The 18,644-nt window shown below is 42.9% G+C and overlaps 2 protein-coding genes across 4 annotated transcripts in view; one reads left to right on the forward strand and one right to left on the reverse strand.

Moving 5' to 3' along the window:
* The window catches only part of LOC139746557 (prenylcysteine oxidase 1-like), a 631,496-nt gene that overhangs the window by 126,564 nt on the left and 486,288 nt on the right, over positions 1-18,644 (reverse strand). The window lies entirely within an intron of this gene.
* The window catches only part of LOC139746558 (uncharacterized), a 78,751-nt gene continuing 75,353 nt past the window's right edge, over positions 15,247-18,644 (forward strand). For 2 of the 3 annotated variants that reach the window (XM_071657917.1, XM_071657916.1), the window contains exons 1-2: positions 15,247-15,380; positions 16,856-17,088. Coding sequence is in view for 1 of the 3 variants with exons in the window: in XM_071657916.1 (XP_071514017.1) it covers positions 17,081-17,088 (8 nt within the window). In the remaining 2 variants the exon portion in view is untranslated. The remainder of the gene's footprint in view (positions 15,381-16,855; positions 17,089-18,644) is intronic. The other variant, XM_071657918.1, reaches the window with a different exon arrangement.

An 18,644-nucleotide genomic window follows, 5' to 3' on the forward strand; every position in this document is an offset into this window, starting at 1 on the left:
GCAGCCCAAATCTGCAGCGTGTAAAACTGATCCAGAAAGATGGCCAGACAATGGAGAGGAGGATGGAGGGATAACACTCTTGGTTGAAGTGCCTTGATAGAAGCAGCCAGCATGAGGCTGTCTGATCTTGCCCAGAATCATTTGGTGGCTAGGATACAAACCCAGAATGCGACCATACATAAACGAATGGTAGCAGTAACATCTCTGTTGGATTCTTTAGTCACTTTCTGAGTTCAACACTCTTCTTAAAAGAGTCAGAAAGATACTGAACACACTCCTTCCTCTGTAAATTCCACTCTGACCATACTGCACGTTGATTTCAGCTCCAGTAATGAAAAACACCTTTGGTGATGTTTCCCACGAGTTAGCAACCACCTGATGCCTTTCCCACCCCCAGCGTTCACACCACCTACACCAAACATTAACATATGGCTGACAAAAGTTCGCTGTACACTTCGCAGCGTTTATTAACAAGTTATTGGTCAGGCCTAGTGATTAATAAGGCTTTTTATACGAAGGTTTTGGACACAGTAAGTTTACCGAAGTGTCATTGCATACAAAGAGGTTTTGTCTGTCAGGTGAGAGAGGGAAGATTGAATTAGCTTTGTGATTAGAGAACAGAGGAAAGACTCCATCAAAAATAAAGATTATATTGTTAAATGTATGACACAAGTTATCTAAGAGAAATATCATCAAATTAATAGTCAATATATCAACCTTTAAGACACTAGTAGGTTATAGAGAAATTAAAATAAAACACACTCCAGTTTGCTTTTGTACAAGATGCGAAATGAAATCTGACAAAGTGAATGACAAATCGACCGAGTGGGATGAAACTTAAAGTGCAGCATACATTTGGGTATTCAATTTTCATTACTATATAATTATCCCAAGACTCCATCCCTCTAAGGGTCCTGGTGTCGCAACAGGATCTTTTTTTCCCTGGAACATCTGCCGCCCAAGGATGCGTTACACTCACCAACATGAAAAGACGAACATCTTTGAAGCGATATATTCTTAGATGACTACACCGTTCACTGTTCGGTCAACTGACGATGATACAGCCTCGCCAACTGTGACTTTTCACTCGCGGAGGAAAACATGAAGCAGACTGAGCATTGTATCAAAGATATAGGGAATAGAGTATAATATATATATATATATATATATATATATATATATATATATATATATATATATATATATATATATATATATACTATTCGTCATTTCCTGCGTTAGCGTTAAGAACAGAGGACTGAGCCTTTGAGAGAATATCCTCACTCGGCCCCCTTCTCTGTTCCTTCTTTAGGAAAATTAAAAACGAGAGGGGAGATTTCCAGCACCCCGCTCCCTTCCCTTTTAGTCTCCTACGACACGCAGGGAATACAAGGGAAGTATTCACACGTGTGTATATATATATATATATATATATATATATATATATATATATATATATATATATATATATATATATATATATATATATTCTTCCAAACTACTCGCCATTTCTCGCGTTAGCAAGGTAGCGTTAAGAACAGAGGACTGGGCCTCTGAGGGAATATCCTCACCTGGCCCCCTTCTCTGTTCCTTCTTTTGGAAAATTAAAAAGAAAAAAAAAACAAGAGGGGAGGATTTCCAGCCCCCCCGCTCCCTCCCCTTTTAGTCGCCTTCTGCGACACGCAGGGAATACGTGGGAAGTATTCTTTCTCCCCTATCCCCAGGGATATATATATATATATATATATATATATATATATATATATATATATATATATATATATATATATATATATATATATAATAAAACGAGTGTGGTTGAGAGAGCAGAAGGTGTATTGAAATGGTTTGGTCACATGGAGAGAATGAGTGAGGAAAGACTGACAAAGAGGATATATGTGTCAGAGGTGGAGGGAACGAGAAGTGGGAGACCAAATTGAAGGTGGAAAGATGATGCGAAAAAGATTTTGAGCGATCGGGGCCTGAACATGCAGAAGGGTGAAAGGCGTGCAAGAAATAGAATGAACTGGAACGATGTGATATACCAGGGTCGACGTGCTGTCAATGGATTGAATCGGGGCATGTGAAGCGTCTGGGATGAACCATGGAAAGTTTTGTGGGGCCTGGATGTGGAAAGGGAGCTATGGTTTCGGTGCATTATACATGACAGCTAGAGACTGAGTATGAACGAATGTGGCCTTTGTTGTCTTTTCCCAGCGCTACCTCGCGCGCGCGCGAGGGGAGAGAGAGGGGGGGGGGTGCCTAAATAAATAAATAGAATATATATATTATCTATTTCATCTATTATACTTTGTCGCTGTCTCCCGCGTTAGCGAGGTAGCGCAAGGAAACAGACGAAAGAATGGCCCAACCCACCCACATACACATGTATATACATACACGTCCACACACGCACATATACATACCTATACATCTCAACGTATACATATATATATATATATACACACACAGACATATACATATATACACATGTACACAATTCATACTGTCTGCCCTTATTCATTCCCGTCGCCACCCCGCATACATGAAATGACACCCCCCTCCCCCCGCATGTGCGCGAGGTAGCGCTAGGAAAAGACAACAGAGGTCACATTCGTTCACACTCTGTCTCTAGCTGTCGTGTATAATGCACCGAAACCACATCCACGCCCCACAAAACTTTTCATGGTTTACCCCAGACGCTTTACATGCCCTGGTTCAATCCATTGACAGCACGTCGACCCAGGTATACCACATCGTTCCAATTCACTCTTTTCTTTGCACGCCTTTCACTCTCCTGCATTTTCAGGCCCAGATCACCCATAGAATCTTTTTCACTCCGTCTTTCCACCTCCAATTTGGTCTCCCACTTCTCCTCGTTCCCTCCACAACTGACACATATATCCTCTTGGTCAATCTTTCCTCACTCATTCTCTCCATGTGACCAAACCATTTCAATAAACTCTCTTCTGCTCTCTCAACCACACTCTTTTTATTACCACACATCTCTCTTACCCTTTCATTACTTCCTCGATCAAACCACCTCACACCACATATTGTCCTCAAACACCTCATTTCCAGCACATCCATCAACCTTCGCACAACTTTATCTATAGCCCACGACTCGCAACCATATAACATTGTTGGAACCACTATTCCTTCAAACATACCCATTTTTGCTTTCCAAGATAATGTTCTCGACTTCCACACATTTTTCAACGCTCCCAGAACCCTCGCCCCCTCCCCCACCCTATGATTCACTACCGCTTCCATGGTTCCATCCGCTGCCAAATCCACTCCCAGATAACTAAAACAATTCACTTCCTCCAGTTTTTCTCCATTCAAACTTACCTCCCAACTGACTTGTCCCTCAACCCTACTGTACCTAATAACCTTGCTCTTCTTCACATTTATTCTCAGCTTTCTTCTTTCACACACTTTACCAAACTCAGTCACCAGCTTCTGCATTTTCTCACCCGCATCACCCACCAGCGCTGTATCATAAGCGAAAAACAACTGACTCACTTCCCAAGCTCTCTCATCCACAACAGACTGCATACTTGCCCGTCTTTCCAAAACTCTTGCATTCACCTCCCTAAAAACCCCATCCATAACATATTAAACAACCATGGAGACATCACACACCCCTGCCGAAAACAAACATTCAATGAGAACCAATCACTTTTCTCTCTTCCTACTCGTACACATGCCCTACATCCTCGATAAAAACTTTTCACTGCTTCTAACAACTTGCCTCCCACACCATATATTCTTAATACCTTCCACAGAGCATCTCTATCAACTCCATGATATGCCCTCTCCAGATCCATAAATGCTACATACAAATCCATTTGCTTTTCTAGGTATTTCTCACATACATTCTTCAAAGCAAACTCCTGGTCCACACATCCTCTACCACTTCTGAAACCACACTGCTCTTCCCCAATCTGATGCTCTTTACATGCCTTCACCCTCTCAATCAATACCCTCCCATATAATTTCCCAGGAATACTCAACAAACTTATACCTCTGTAATTTGAGCACTCACCTTTATCCCCTTTGCCTATGTACCATGGCACTATGTATGCATTCAGCCAATCCTCAGGCACCTCACCATGTGCCATACATACATTAAATATCCTTACCAACCAGTCAACAACACAGTCACCCCCTCTTTTGATAAAATCCACTGCAATACCATCCAAACCCGCTGCCTTGCGTTACCGAGGTAGCGCCAGGAAACTGACGAAGAAAGGTCATATCCGCTCACATCCAAACTCGAGCTGTCGTGTGTAATGCACCAAAACCACAAATGCCTATCTATACCCAGGCCTTACAAATTTTTCCATGAGCAATCCAATCATTTCAAATGCCCTCGTTCAGTCTATTGCCGGCACGTTCACCCCAGTATACAACATCGTTCCGATTTACTCTATTCTGTGCACGACTTTCACCCTCCTGCATGTTCAGGCCCAGATCGCTCAAAATCTTTTTCACTCCATCCTGCTACCTTCAATCTGGTCTCCCGCTTCTTCTTGTTTCCTCCACTTCTGACACATATATCCTCTTTGTCAATCTTTCTTCACTCATTCTGTCTATATGTCCAAAACATTCTAGCACACTCTCTTTTGCTCGCTTAACCACACTCTTTTTACTACTACACATTTCTCTTACCCTTTCATTACTTACTCGATCAGACCACCTCACACCACATATTGTCCTCAAACACTTCATTACCAATATATCCACCCTCCCTCCTCCGCACAACTTTATCTATAGCCCATGTCTCTCGACCATATAATATTGTTGGAATTACTATTCCTTCAAACGTACCCATTTTTGCTCTCCGAGATAAAGTTCTCTTTTTTACACACATTTTTCATCGCTCCTAGAACCTTCGACCCCCTCACCCTATAACTCACTTCCGCGTCCATGGTTCCATTCGCTGCTAAGTCCACTCTCAGATATCTAAAACATTTCACTTCTTTCAATTTTTCTCCATTCAAACTTACATGCCAACTAACTTGTCCCTCACCCCTGCTGAACTCAATAACCTTGCTTATATTCACGTTAACTCTCAACTTTCTCCTTTCACACACACTTCCAAACCGTCACCAACTTCGGCAGTTTCTTACTCGAATCAACCACCAGCGCTGTATCATCGGCGCACAACAACTGACTCACTTCCGAGGCCCTCTCATCCCAACAAACCGTATACTCGCACATCTCTCCAAGACTCTTGCATTCACCTCCCTAAGTACCCCATTCATAAACAAATTAAACAACCATGGTGACATGACAAACCCCTGCCGCAGACCGACCATCACTGGGAACCAATCACTCTCTTCTCTTCCCACTTGTACACTCGCCCTACACCCTTGATAAAAACCTTATCACTGCTTCTCGCAGCTTACCTCCCACACCATGCTTTCGTAAGACCTTTCACAAAGCATTTCCATCAACCATATCATATGCCTTCCCCAGATCCATAAATTCCACATACAAATCTATGATTTTCTTAGCATTTCTCATACACATTCTTCAGACATCTGATGCACACATCCTCTACCACGTCTGAAACCACACTGCTCCCATCCAATCTGATGCTTTTTAAATGCCTTCACCCTCTCAATCAATACCCTCCTATGCAATTTACCAGGGATACTCAACAAACTTATGCCTGTGTAGTTTGAACGCTAACATTCATCCCCTTTGCCTTTATACAGTGACACTATACATGCATTCCGGCAATCCTTAGGCAGTTCAACATGTTATCTATATAAGCTTCAAACATTTCAATACAACACTCTCCTGTTAAGTGCTCTTTGCTGACTACAAACTGTGTAACCCTGATTCGTATGTCCATGCCATTATCACGGGTTGCCTACCCCTCTTCTCGCCACAGCTCCACCTGAGGACTGTAAAGTTGACAGACCGTCCATGTATTGTGAGGAGAGGTCGAAATCTTTGGCGGGGAGATGCTGCTGTACGATCCAGTGACTCGGTTTTGTTTTCTGGGTGTACCGATGGTACTCTGCGTCATGCATCTGCTGCTCGTGTGACGGACGTATGTGTGTGTGTGTGTGTGTGGTGGGGGTGTATGTAAGGCGTACGCAGTAGTTTTTCGCGTGACGGACGGCGAGTGTGTGTGTGTGCAGATTGTGGTGGTGCTGGAAGCGGATCGTCTCCATGAAACATGCAGTGCTGCATGCATGGAAAAATTTACAAGTAAAATAAAATGATCTGAACTCCTACTGAATTGCCAGCTGGAACAGTGAAGAGGACGGAGACAGGAGAGAGAGAGAGAGAGAGAGAGAGAGAGAGAGAGAGAGAGAGAGAGAGAGAGAGAGAGAGAGAGAGAGAGAGAGAGAAACTTTGGAGCTACTGCTAACTAGTAGAGACCAGGAGGAGGAGGAGGAGGAGGAGGAGGAGGAGGAGTGGGAGGGGGAGGGAGAGGAGGAGGAGGAGGAGGAGGAGGAGGAGGAGGTCCATGATAATGTAAATCCGGATAACCAAGTTACGGGTCCAGAGCTTAAGTTACTGGAGAACTTTGCCTATTTGGGGAGTGTGGCTACACGAGAAGTGGGACAGAATGAAGAAAAAGAGGGCAGGGAGGGAGGCGATGAGACGGCCTTCTAGCTGTTGACTAGGAACACATGGGGAAGGATAGAAACGAACCTCAACAAAGACGAGAATCATCTAATGCGGCAGTGCCGCCAATTCTATTGTATGGAGGAACAATGTGGTCGCTTACATCCGCTGAAGAAGAAAGGCAATACCTTTGTAATGAGATTGCTCATAAGGTTATCAACACGAAAAGGCCCTCGTCTGCTTGCTCCTGCAGAAGGCTTGGGGGTGGGGGCTTCGGCTGCTCTTAAAACCAATAAGTAAAGTGAAAGTCATGTTCAAATAGGAGAAAAACAAACCCGGATCATGTGTCGCTATACTAGACGAGTCTGTTTTACTTATTGCTTATTTGAATATACATTTTACTTTAGTCTTTCCGAATCTTTCTGTTACCAAAACCTTTCCCTCGGGTCCCTGAATACGCCCACAAAGTATCATCTCAAACAAGCCATGCATAAGGGCACAGGAGTTGAACATACCCTTAGACATACATATCGTAATTTCCTCCTTATATGATAACGATATCAGGAACCAGAGTTGAACAGCCACAGGAAATGTGCGACACAGAAAATGAAGGGTGTAATAGTCCTGACACGTAGAGAGAAAATGGTAGACGAAAGGGGATCACAAGGACGTTGAAGGCCGACATGTTTGGCGTCTGGGAAGACCAGAAAAAGATGTATGGATGATGAGGCGCGCAAGACTCAGGGTAAGAGGTGTCGCAAGACCTGAGAGGCGTGGGGCTCACCGGGAGAGATGACGCAGTACCTGAGAAGCGAAGAATTGAGCGTGAGAGGTGAGACGCAGTACCTGAGGGGCGTGGTAATCACTGGGAGGGGTGACGCAGGCCTTGAGGGGCGTGGGGCTCACTGGAAGAGATGTTGCAGTACCTGAGGGGCGAAGAATTGAGTGTGAGGTGACGCAGGAGCTGAAGAGCGCAGAGCTCAGCGTGAGAGGTGACGCAGGAGCTGAAGAGCGCAGAACTCAGCGTGAGAGGTGACGCAGGAATGACATGAATGGAGAAAGAGCATCAGTCTCCTGCTGCTGCACACTAGCGGGGAGATGCAATTGCAAGGACTTGCAAGCATTTTGGGCCAAGATATACGCTCGCTTAAAGAACTATTGCATAATGTGACTTTCTATTCCGTTCTTTTATCTCGATGGGAACGTCTGTAAGTCAATAGAATATATTTTCTAGTTGAACTTTACATATGACGTTTTTTTTTGGAAGCTATTCTCATATCATCCATCATAATGTTAACAATCATTTTTTTCTTTTTAATCCTGAATGTTTATTCATTTTCGTTGGCAACGCATTCCTATAATCTAGATGGTTTACTTTCTCAGTAAATCGCAAACTGACATAAGAATATGACCTGATGGGCAGCGAGTAGGTTACCTGCTGAAGAACTGTAGCAGTACATGGGAGTACATGACAAGGACGTAAAATAAAAGACCCGATGGTCTATGACGCGGATATCTGCTGAAGGACAGCAGTGTTACATGGGAGTACTAAGCAAGGACGCATAATAGATGACCTGATGGTCTATGACGAGGTCTTCTGGTGGGGGACAGCGGTAGTATATCATGTATTCCCGATCTACCTTGATGGAAGGAATGGCCATGGCTGCTAAAGGCAGTCGCAGGAAAGTACTGTGAAGGTTTATGAAGGTGAAACAGGCAACGAGATGGCCAGCTGAGAGGCTGGGCGGAGACAAGTGTGCCGTGGTGGGAGCAGTAGAGGAAGTGGCGAGGTGGGGAGTCGCGTCACGACCATTAAGAAAAGATCACAAGTTGTGGTTAGGGTCGCCTGGGGCGAGAGACGGTTGGTTGGTTACAGAGTCGGGGTGGGGTAAGGTATAGATGGCATGTCTGAAGACTAACCCGACTGAGAAAAGGTCGTAATTTGAGAGTCAAATTCTCCTTTCAGGTCCCTCAGTAAACTAGTTATATTAAGTCACTCTGTAAGCGTTAGACAACAGATGCTGAGATGAACCATTAAAAACGTGAATTAACCTTTCCAATGGAGGGTTTCCGATCATTATCAGAGGCGGATAAGGTTTAGTAGGGCCCTAAGCCTAGGCAACACATGGGGTCCTCTTATACTCTATCAAATCATAAGAAATCGGAAGCAATATGAGGCATTTCATTATCAGGTATATTCCCATTACCCCGGTAGTTGTATGCTTCGAATATCTTTACACCTGCGTGACTGGTGGGATCCCTGTATGGTCCTAGGCCCGGGGCGAGGTGGCCTACTCGTTCATCCGTCACTGGCCATGACTCCTGGACGCTGGTGTGCACCCTTTCCGTCCCCGACGAACCCACTCTCCAAGGTCATGGAGTCTGCAAGGCCTTCCCACACTTCCTCAAACTCTCATCATCATACACCATACGCACCATATCCTCCTCCAACATCCTCTATCATATATATATATATATATATATATATATATATATATATATATATATATATATATATAATTTTTTTTTCTTTCTTTCAAACTGTTCGCCATTTCCCGCATTAGCGAGGTAGCGTTAAGAACAGAGGACTGGGCCTTTGAGGGAATACCCTCACCTGGCCCAATTCTCTGTTCCTTCTTTTGGAAAATCAAAAAAAAAAAAAAAACGAGAGGGGAGGATTTCCAGCCCCCCGCTCCCTCCCCTTTTAGTCGCCTTTTACGACACGCAGGGAATACGTGGGAAGTATTCTTTGTCCCCTATCCCCAGGGAAAATATATATATATATATACATATATATATATATATATATGTATATATATTTATTTATCTATTTACATCTCTCCCCTCCTTGTATATATATATATATATATATATATATATATATGTATATATATTTATTTATTTATTTATATCTCTCCCCTCCTTGTACTTTAACTTTCTGAAAGGGGAAACACCAGGAGTCATGCGAGGAGTGCTCATCCTCCATGAAGGCTCAAACAGGGGTGTCTAAATGTATGTGGATGTAACCAAGATGAGCAAAAAGGAGAGATAGGTAGTATGTTTGAGAAAGGGAACCCGGATGTTTTGGCTCTGAGTGAAACGAAGCTCAAGGGTAAAGGGGAAGAGTGGTTTGGGAATGTCTTGGGAGTAAAGTCAGGGGTTGGTGAGAGGACAAGAGCAAAGGAAGGAGTAGCACTACTCCTGAAGCAGGGTTGCGGGAGTATGTGATAGAGTGTAAAAAGGTAAACTCTAGATTGATATGGATAAAACTGAAAGTGGATGGAGAGAGATGGGTGATTATTGGTGCCTATGCACCTAGTCATGAAAAGAAAGATCATGAGAGGCAAGTATTTTGGAAGAAGCTGAGTGAGTGTGTTAGCAGCTTTGATGCACGAGACCGGGTTATAGTGATGGGTGATTTGAATGCAAAGGTGAGTCATGTGGCAGTTGAGGGAATAATTGGTGTACGTGGGTTGTTCAGTGTTGTAAATGGAAATGGCGAAGAGCTTGTAGATTCGTGTGGTGAAAAAGGATTGGTGATTGGGAACACCTGGTTTAAAAAGAAAGATATACATAAGTATACGTATGTAAGTAGGAGAGATGACCAGAGAGCGTTATTGGAGTACTTGTTAAATGATAGGCGTGTGAAAGAGAGACTTTTAGATGTTAATATGCTGAGAGAGCAACTAGAGGAATGTCTGATCATTATCTTGTGGAGGCGAAGGTGAAGATTTATAGAGGTTTTCAGAAAAGAAGAGAGAATGTTGGGGTGAAGAGAGTGGTGAGACTGAGCTTGGAAAGGAGACTTGAGTGGGGAAGTACCAAGAGAGACTGAGTGCAGAACGGAAAAAAAGTGAGAGCAAACGAAAGGGGAGTGGGGAGGAATGGGATGCATTTAGGGAAGTAATGATGGCTTGCGCAAAAGAAGCCTGTGGCATGAGAAAGGTGGGAGGTGGGCAGATTAGAAAGGATAGTGAATGGTGGGATGAAGAAGTAAGATTGTCAGTGAAAGAGAAAAGAGAGGCATTTGGACGATTTTTGCAGGGAAATAGTGCAGATGACTGGGATATGTATAAAAGAAAGAGGCAGGAGGTCAAAAGAAAGGTGCAAGAGGCGAAAAAGAGGGTAAATGATGGTTGGGGTGAGAGAGTATCGTTAAATTTTAGGGAGAATAAAAAGATGTTTTGGAGGGAGGTAAATAAAGTGCGTAAGCCAAGAGAACAAATGGGAACATCGGTGAAGGGGGCCAATAGAGAGGTAATAACAAGTAGTGGTGAAGTGAGAAGGAGATGGAATGAGTATTTTGAAGATCTGTTGAATGTTTTTGATGATAGAGTGGCAGATACGGGGAGTTTTGGTCGAGGTGGTGTGCGAAGTGAGAAAATCAGGGAGAATGGATTGGTAAACAGAGAAGAGGTAGTAAAAGCTTTGCGGAAGATGAAAGCCGACAAGGCGACGGATTTGGATGGTATTGCAGTGGAATTCATTAAAAAAGGGGGTGACTGTGTTGTTGACTGGTTGTTGAGGATATTCAGTGTATGTATGGTTTATGGTGAAGTGCCTGAGGATTGGCGGAATGCATGCATAATGCAATTGTACCAAGGCAAAGGGGATAGATGTGAGTGTTCAAATTACAGAGGTATAAGTTTGTGTGAGTATTCCTGGGAAATTATATGGGAGGGTATTGACTGAGGGGTCAAGTCATGTACAGAGCATCAGATTGGGGAAGAGTAGTGTGGTTTAAGAAGTGGTAGAACATGTGTGGATCAGGTGTTTGCTTTGAAGAAAGTATGTGAGAAATACTTAGAAAAACAGATAGATTTGCATATAGCATTTATGAATCTGGAGAAGGCATATGATGGGGTTGATAGAGATGTTCCGTGGAGGGTATTAAGAGTGTATGGTGTGGGAGGCAAGTTGTTAGAAGCAGTGAAATTTTTTTTTATCAAGGAAGTAATGCATGTGTACGAGTAGAAAGAGAGGAAAGGGATTGGTTCTCAATGAATGTTGGTTGGCGGTATGGGTGCGTGATGTCTCCATGGTTGTTTAATTTGCTTATGGACGGGGCTGTTAGGGAGGTGAATGCAAGAGTTTTGGAAAGAGGAGCAAGTATGCAGTCGGTTATGGATGAGAGGGCTTGAGAAGTGAGTCAGTTATTGATCGCTGATGATACAGCGCTGGTGGATTAATCGGGTGAGAAACTGCAGAAGCTGGTGACTGAGTGTGGTAAAGGTGTGAAAAAAGAAAGCTGAGAGTAAATGTGAATAAGAGCAAGGTTATTAGGTTCATTAGTGTTGAGGGACAATTCATTTGGGAGGTAAGTTTGAATGGAGAAAAACTGGAGGAAGTGAAGTGTTTTAGATATCTGGGAGTGGATTTCACAGCGGATGGAACCATGGAAGCGGAAGTGAGTCACAGGGTGGGGTAGTGGGCAAAGGTTCTGGGAGCGTTGAAGAATGTGTCTAAGGCGAGAATGTTCTCTCAAAGAGGAAAAATTGGTATGTTTGAAGGAATAGTGGTTCTAACAATGTTATATGGTTGCGAGGCGTGGGCTATTGATAGGGTTGTGCCAGATGGTGGATGTGTTGGAAATGAGATGTACGGGGACAATATGTGGTGTGAGATGGTTTGATCGAGTAAGTAATGAAAGGGTAAGAGATATGTGTGGTAATAAAAAGAGTGTGGTTGAGAGAGTAGAAAAGGGTGTATTGAAATGGTCTGGTCACATGGAGAGAATAAGCGAGGAAAGATTGATAAAGCGAACAGTATAAAAAAAGAAAGAAATATATATATATATATATATATATATATATATATATATATATATATATATATATATATATATATATATATATAAATATATATATATATATATATCTTTCTTTCAAACTATTCGCCATTTCCCGCATTAGCGAGGTAGCGTTAAGAACAGAGGACTGGGCCTTTGAGGGAATACCCTCACCTGGCCGAATTCTCTGTTCCTTCTTTTGGAAAAAAAAAAAAAAAAAAAAAAAAAACCGAGAGGGGAGGATTTCCAGCCCCCCGCTCCCTCCCCTTTTAGTCGCCTTCTACGACACGCAGGGAATACGTGGGAAGTATTCTTTCTCCCCTATCCCCAGGGATAATATATATATATATATATATATATATATATATATATATATATATTGGAAGCAGAAGTGAGTCACAAGGTTGGGGAGGGGGCAAAGGTTCTGGGAGCGTTGAAGAATGTGCGGAAGGCGAGAACGTTATCTTAGAGAGCAAAAATGGGTATGTTTGAAGGAACAGTGGTTCCAACAATGTCACATAGTTGTGAGGCATGGGCGATAGATAGGGTTGTGCGGAGGAGAGTGTGTGTGTTGGAAATGAGATGTTTGAGGACAATATGTGGTGTGAGGTGGTTTGATCAAGTAATGAATGGGTAAGAGAGATGTGTGGTAATAAAAAGAGTGTGATTGAGAGAGCAGAAGATGGTGTATTGAAATGGTTTGGTCACATGGAGAGAATGAGTGCGGAAAGATTGACAAATATGATGTATGTGTCAGAGGTGGAGGGAACGAGAAGTGCGAGACCAAATAGGAGGTGGAAGGATGGAGTGAAAAAGATTTTGAGCGATCGGGGCTTGAACATACAGGAGGGTGAAAGGCGTGCAAGGAATAGAGTGAATTGGAACGACGTAGTATGCCGGGGTCGACGTGTTGTTAATGGATTGAACCAGGGCATGTGAAGCGTCTGGGGTAAACCATGGAAAGTTTTGAGGGTCCTGGATGTGGAAAGGGAGCTGTGGTTTCGGTGCATTACACATGACAGCTAGAGACAGAGTGTTAACGAATGTGGCCTTTGTTGTCTTTTCCTAACGCTATCTCGCGCGCATGCGGGGGGAGCGCGGCGTCATTTCATGTGTGGCGGGGTGGTGGCGAGAATGAATGAAGGCAGCATGTATGAATATGTACATGTGTATATATGTATATGTCTGAAATGTATAGGTATGTTTATGTGTGTGTGAGGCCGTTTTGTATATACATGTGTATGTGGGTGGGGTGGGCAATTCTTTCGTTTGCTTCCTTGCGATATCTCGCTTTCGCGGGAGACAGCGTCAAAGTATAATATAAAGGTGTGGTGTGAGGTGGTTCGATCGAGTGAGTAACGTAAGGGTAAGAGAGATGTGTGGAAATAAAAAGAGCGTGGTTGAGAGAGCAGAAGAGGGTGTTTTGAAGTGGTTTGGGCACATGGAGAGAATGAGTGAGGAAAGATTGACCAAGAGGATATATGTGTCGGAGGTGGAGGGAACGAGGAGAAGAGGGAGACCAAATTGGAGGTGGAAAGATGGAGTGAAAAAGATTTTGTGTGATCGGGGCCTGAACATGCAGGAGGGTGAAAGGAGGGCAAGGAATAGAGTGAATTGGAGCGGTGGTATACCGGGGTTGACGTGCTGTCAGTGGATTGAATCAAGGCATGTGAAGCGTCTGGGGTAAACCATGGAAAGCTGTGTAGGTATGTATATTTGCGTGTGTGGACGTATGTATATACATGTGTATGGGGGGGGGGGGCATTTCTTTCGTCTGTTTCCTTGAGCTACCTCGCAAACGCGGGAGACAGCGACAAAGTATAATAAAATAAATAAATATAAATAAATATGTAAATATATATATATATATATATATATATATATATATATATATATATATATATATATATTTATTTATATATAGATAGATAGATAGATAGATAGATAGATAGATAAAGATATTCTAGGTTAAGCCAGGTACCCAGTTTATCGACCAGCCCCTAGGAAGAGGTTGATTGCAGACCGACTACCATGACGAGGATCCGAACCTCCGGGCGCTCCACCTTAGGTCTGGAGTGGGGGGCGCATGAGTCGCGGTCAACAACGCTCTGCAGTCCACTAATGAACATCCTTATGATTAATACAAGGCCAGAGCAAACCATTGTCATTGTAAAAGCCAGGGGCAGAACCGGTCAAAGATACATGTGGCAGGCAGAGCTTGTTCCTAGAGCAGGCAAAGCTGTGCAGGCGGCATGTTATTTGTATGTTACTGGGAGAAAGCTTTCCTCTCGCATTGCCCACTCTCTTAACCTTGTATATGTGTACAACAGTCTTTACTCTTGTGTTTACACACACACACACACACACACACACACACACACTACACACACACACACACACCACCCTAAGCTCGGAGAGGAGAATGTACAGCTGGTTTGGTGGGTGTAAGCCGACTCGAGCGGGTTGGCTCTTGTGCAAATCATGGTCAACGACAAAAAACATTTCTCTACGGAAGCCCATAATAATCCATATGAGCACAAGCTAGAACCCTACAGGAGCGTCCTCTTATCACCGAGTTTAGATCTGGTCCATGTATCATAAACTCTATGAAAAGCATGAGAGCCCGTAAACCTTAAAGATTCACGTGATGAAACTGAATTTACGAGATCCAGATCCAGGAAAGATGATCGTAACCCAACGTCGTACGTGACTGTGCCACTGCTCTTAATACAAGGAAGTCATTCACTTACGTTCAAAATAACGACTAGGGAGGGCAAATGGAGGGTTGGGTAAGGGATGGGGCTGGGACAGACACCGACCTCGGTTGGTGAAGGCGGGGGTGTGGCGGGTATCGGAGAGGGGCAGCGTTCATGGCGGGTCCGGCAGTTGGCTTTGCGTACGATCAGTTCCCTGCCAGCTGCCGAGAGAGCAGGGTGGCGTCTGTGTTTCTCCGCACGACAGGCACAGCGTGCGCCAGGATTGACCTCCGTCACTGGGCTTGGTCGGTGAATCGTCCACATTCCTCTCTCTGATCTGTCGTTTTGTTCACTTTAGCTATATTTTGCTACGAAAATATTCATATACTATTTTGAAGGAAAAGAATATGGACAACCTAAGTGCATGCAGTGTTACTTGGAACCTAGTGCAATAATGGAGCATCTTGGGTGTGTAACTTTGCATAGAATGGGAAGGGAGTTTTACATCCGCCGGCACCATCTCTTGAACCGTTATATCATACACTTTGCTTTTGTGTACCGTCAGCATTTACAGTTTCATCACTTAGTTTGTATTCCATCCATCTACAACTAAGATACGATAACAATAATGCTTTGCATCCTTTCTAACAAACATCTTGCTTTGCTTCTTGAGAGAGAATTTAGTTTATTATCGAAATGATCTCTACATTATCAAACTGTGTGTGTGTGTGTGCAACCCAACACGTTTCCACAACAAAACAACAAACATCTACAGAATATGAGACACATGCTACACCACAGCAAAATTCACACCTCATCAAAACTCATCACGTCCTCTAAGTACAATGTTAGGGTGCCACAAAACATGCACCTCCTAAGTTCCTTGCCCTCCCTGCTCCGTAAGATAATGAACAAATAAATTACAATAGCGTCACTGGCATATAATGTTTGTATGGACATAGGGGTAAAACAGCACGATTACCAGTGAGGATTACTATTTGAAGCACAGGTTAGATCCCAGATCTACAGTACGAACAGTGTTAAGCTAGGTTAAGACCTTCGCTCCCCGAATAATTTCAGCATCAGTCTGTGTCATATCTCTCACTCCCCAAACACACTGAGTAGGCTAGGGGAAGGAAGGCCTCGACACCACGAACTCTCACCGTCAGTTTAGGCTTAAGGCCTCTCTATCCTTCGAACACTCAGTGTCAGAGTAGAACTAGCGTTCACTCTCCAAACATAGGCTAGGCCCAAGGCCTCTATTCTCCGATCAGTGTTAAGCGAGAACTAGGCTTCCACTAGGTTTAAGACTATCCAGGAACTGTTCGTTATGTATTTTCTGTGTCAGTTTTGTCCACAAAAATGGGTTACTTTTGGTCAGTTTCTTACTTTGGATCAAGGCAGATTCGGTTTGTGTCGATAATCACATGATTAGGTGGTTTCTATGTCATTACTACAGTTTTCTTTATCAAATACGCTTTATGTTGTTGATAATTGTCTTCGGTAAACAGAAATATTTACATTTGCGTTAAATATCTGTGCGTCACCAGAAGGCCAACAATGGAACAGAAGAGGAAGTGCTTGTTGAGACCTCGCCCAGCGACATGAACTTCCGCGGACAGCCTCGCCAGTTTGTTACCTCACCCCACAGGCTACACTGTTCTGCCCTGTGCTTAAGCTATCCTTACCTGGCTTTCATCAATGTCTTTGTCGTGCAAATGATATTCTGTTCGCTATTCTTTTTTTCATTATCACGCCTAATAAATCCCGTGTGTTCCAGATGTGACATTATAGAAACATAACATTGCAGAAAACATTAGTGCCTAAAACAATACTTTATTTCATGAGAAAGTGAATAAGTGACAGTGCAATTAAGAAAGAAAAACACTATCGATACACAACCCTGAAAGTACAACAAACTTAAGGCCTTGTGAGAATCAGCCAGCCATCTGCCGAGTGCTTGGGCAACACCACCGTCCCTAACTGCCACCTGCCTGAATGCACCATGATGGGGTAGGTACCTACCATGATCTTATTACTTGGTGTACAGCACTCATTCTTACACGCACATGTTCCATGCTGATTTTTCCACCATCGTAAAGTATGTGTAACTTTTCGTTTTTCCTTTTAGCGTCTGTTATTAACTAGCTCCTCTTCCATCTAAACTTCGAATAGCTTCATCCATAATTATTAGTGTGATATATCTGTACCGATTAAATTTAAATAAGCAAGTCTTTTATTTCGTTCTTTTTGTTATCTTGTTTCACCTTATGGCTCTTCATCCTATCAGTGTTTTGTCTGCCTGCTGTATTCGCCACTAAGGTGCATTCGAATATTTGAAGAATTAGTCCATAAATGATAGAAAAAAGAAGTCTCGATTCTGTTACAAGACTGTATTTCATGAGCAACACACGCACATACATAGTGATTTTTCTTTTATTCAAAATTGTCTACCGTGTCGACAAAAAGGTCTCTAGCGGCTGAAAAGCAAGTTAAGATTATATGACCTTAGTTACTTATCCTTAAAATCCGAGTGTTATAAATAAATTTCAGTTTGTGGATACGGCTTACGTTGACGACCCTCAAGACTGACGGGCGTTCGTGGTGGTTAGCGTTATAATAACCTTAAGTAAGCACAGAGTCGGGCCTGCCTGAGTTTGAATCCTGGGCGCGGTAGTCGGCCCACAGCGAATCCCAGCTGTTCATCTCCCCCTTATCCTTTATATGGCTACGTGGCTTAGGCTGGTACTCAAAAGATATATATATATATATATATATATATATATATATACACACACACACACAAAGTAGGCAAGAGACTAGACAACACATATAAAACTACCTCCCCGTAACAGACAAATATTACTAAAAAGTATTAATCACACAAACACACACAAACACACACACACACACACACACACACACACACGAACGGGATTACTTGGTGAATTAGCGTCGCTGAACATGACTTACGAACTGGTCCGCCCTAGTGAGAATCCTGCTGGCGGCAGTCTGCCCGCAGCCAACCTAGTTGTTTATCTTCCCCTTGTGGCAGGTCAGTAAATGGGCGAGAGCGTTTTACACTCTTGGGGCCGATCACTCGAGCTTTCTTTACTATCTCACAATTCTAAATTTGTGTATATAATGCGCATTCACGGTTCCATCACTTAGTTTTGTCCATTCACCCTCTACTTTGATTATTTTGAAATACTTGACGCCATATCTTATTTAACACGCTTCTTGCTTAATTTCATGTTATGGCTTCTGGTTGTTCTATCTTTGCATCCCTCAATGATTTCTTTGCTTTTGACATCATCAAACGGGTTCAAAGATGAAGGTTGTGATCAAATCACCACATTTGTGTTTTACCGCTATCAACTTTATGTCATTTTGTTTCTACGTATTGTTAAAGAGCACCAACGTTTCCATTATATATATATATATATATATATATATATATATATATATATATATATATATATATATATATATATATTATTATCCCTGGGGATAGGGGATTAAGAATACTTCCCACGTATTCCCTGCGTGTCGTAGAAGGCGACTAAAAG

This window comes from Panulirus ornatus, chromosome 65, assembly GCF_036320965.1.
Source record: "Panulirus ornatus isolate Po-2019 chromosome 65, ASM3632096v1, whole genome shotgun sequence".
Taxonomy (NCBI): domain Eukaryota; kingdom Metazoa; phylum Arthropoda; class Malacostraca; order Decapoda; family Palinuridae; genus Panulirus; species Panulirus ornatus.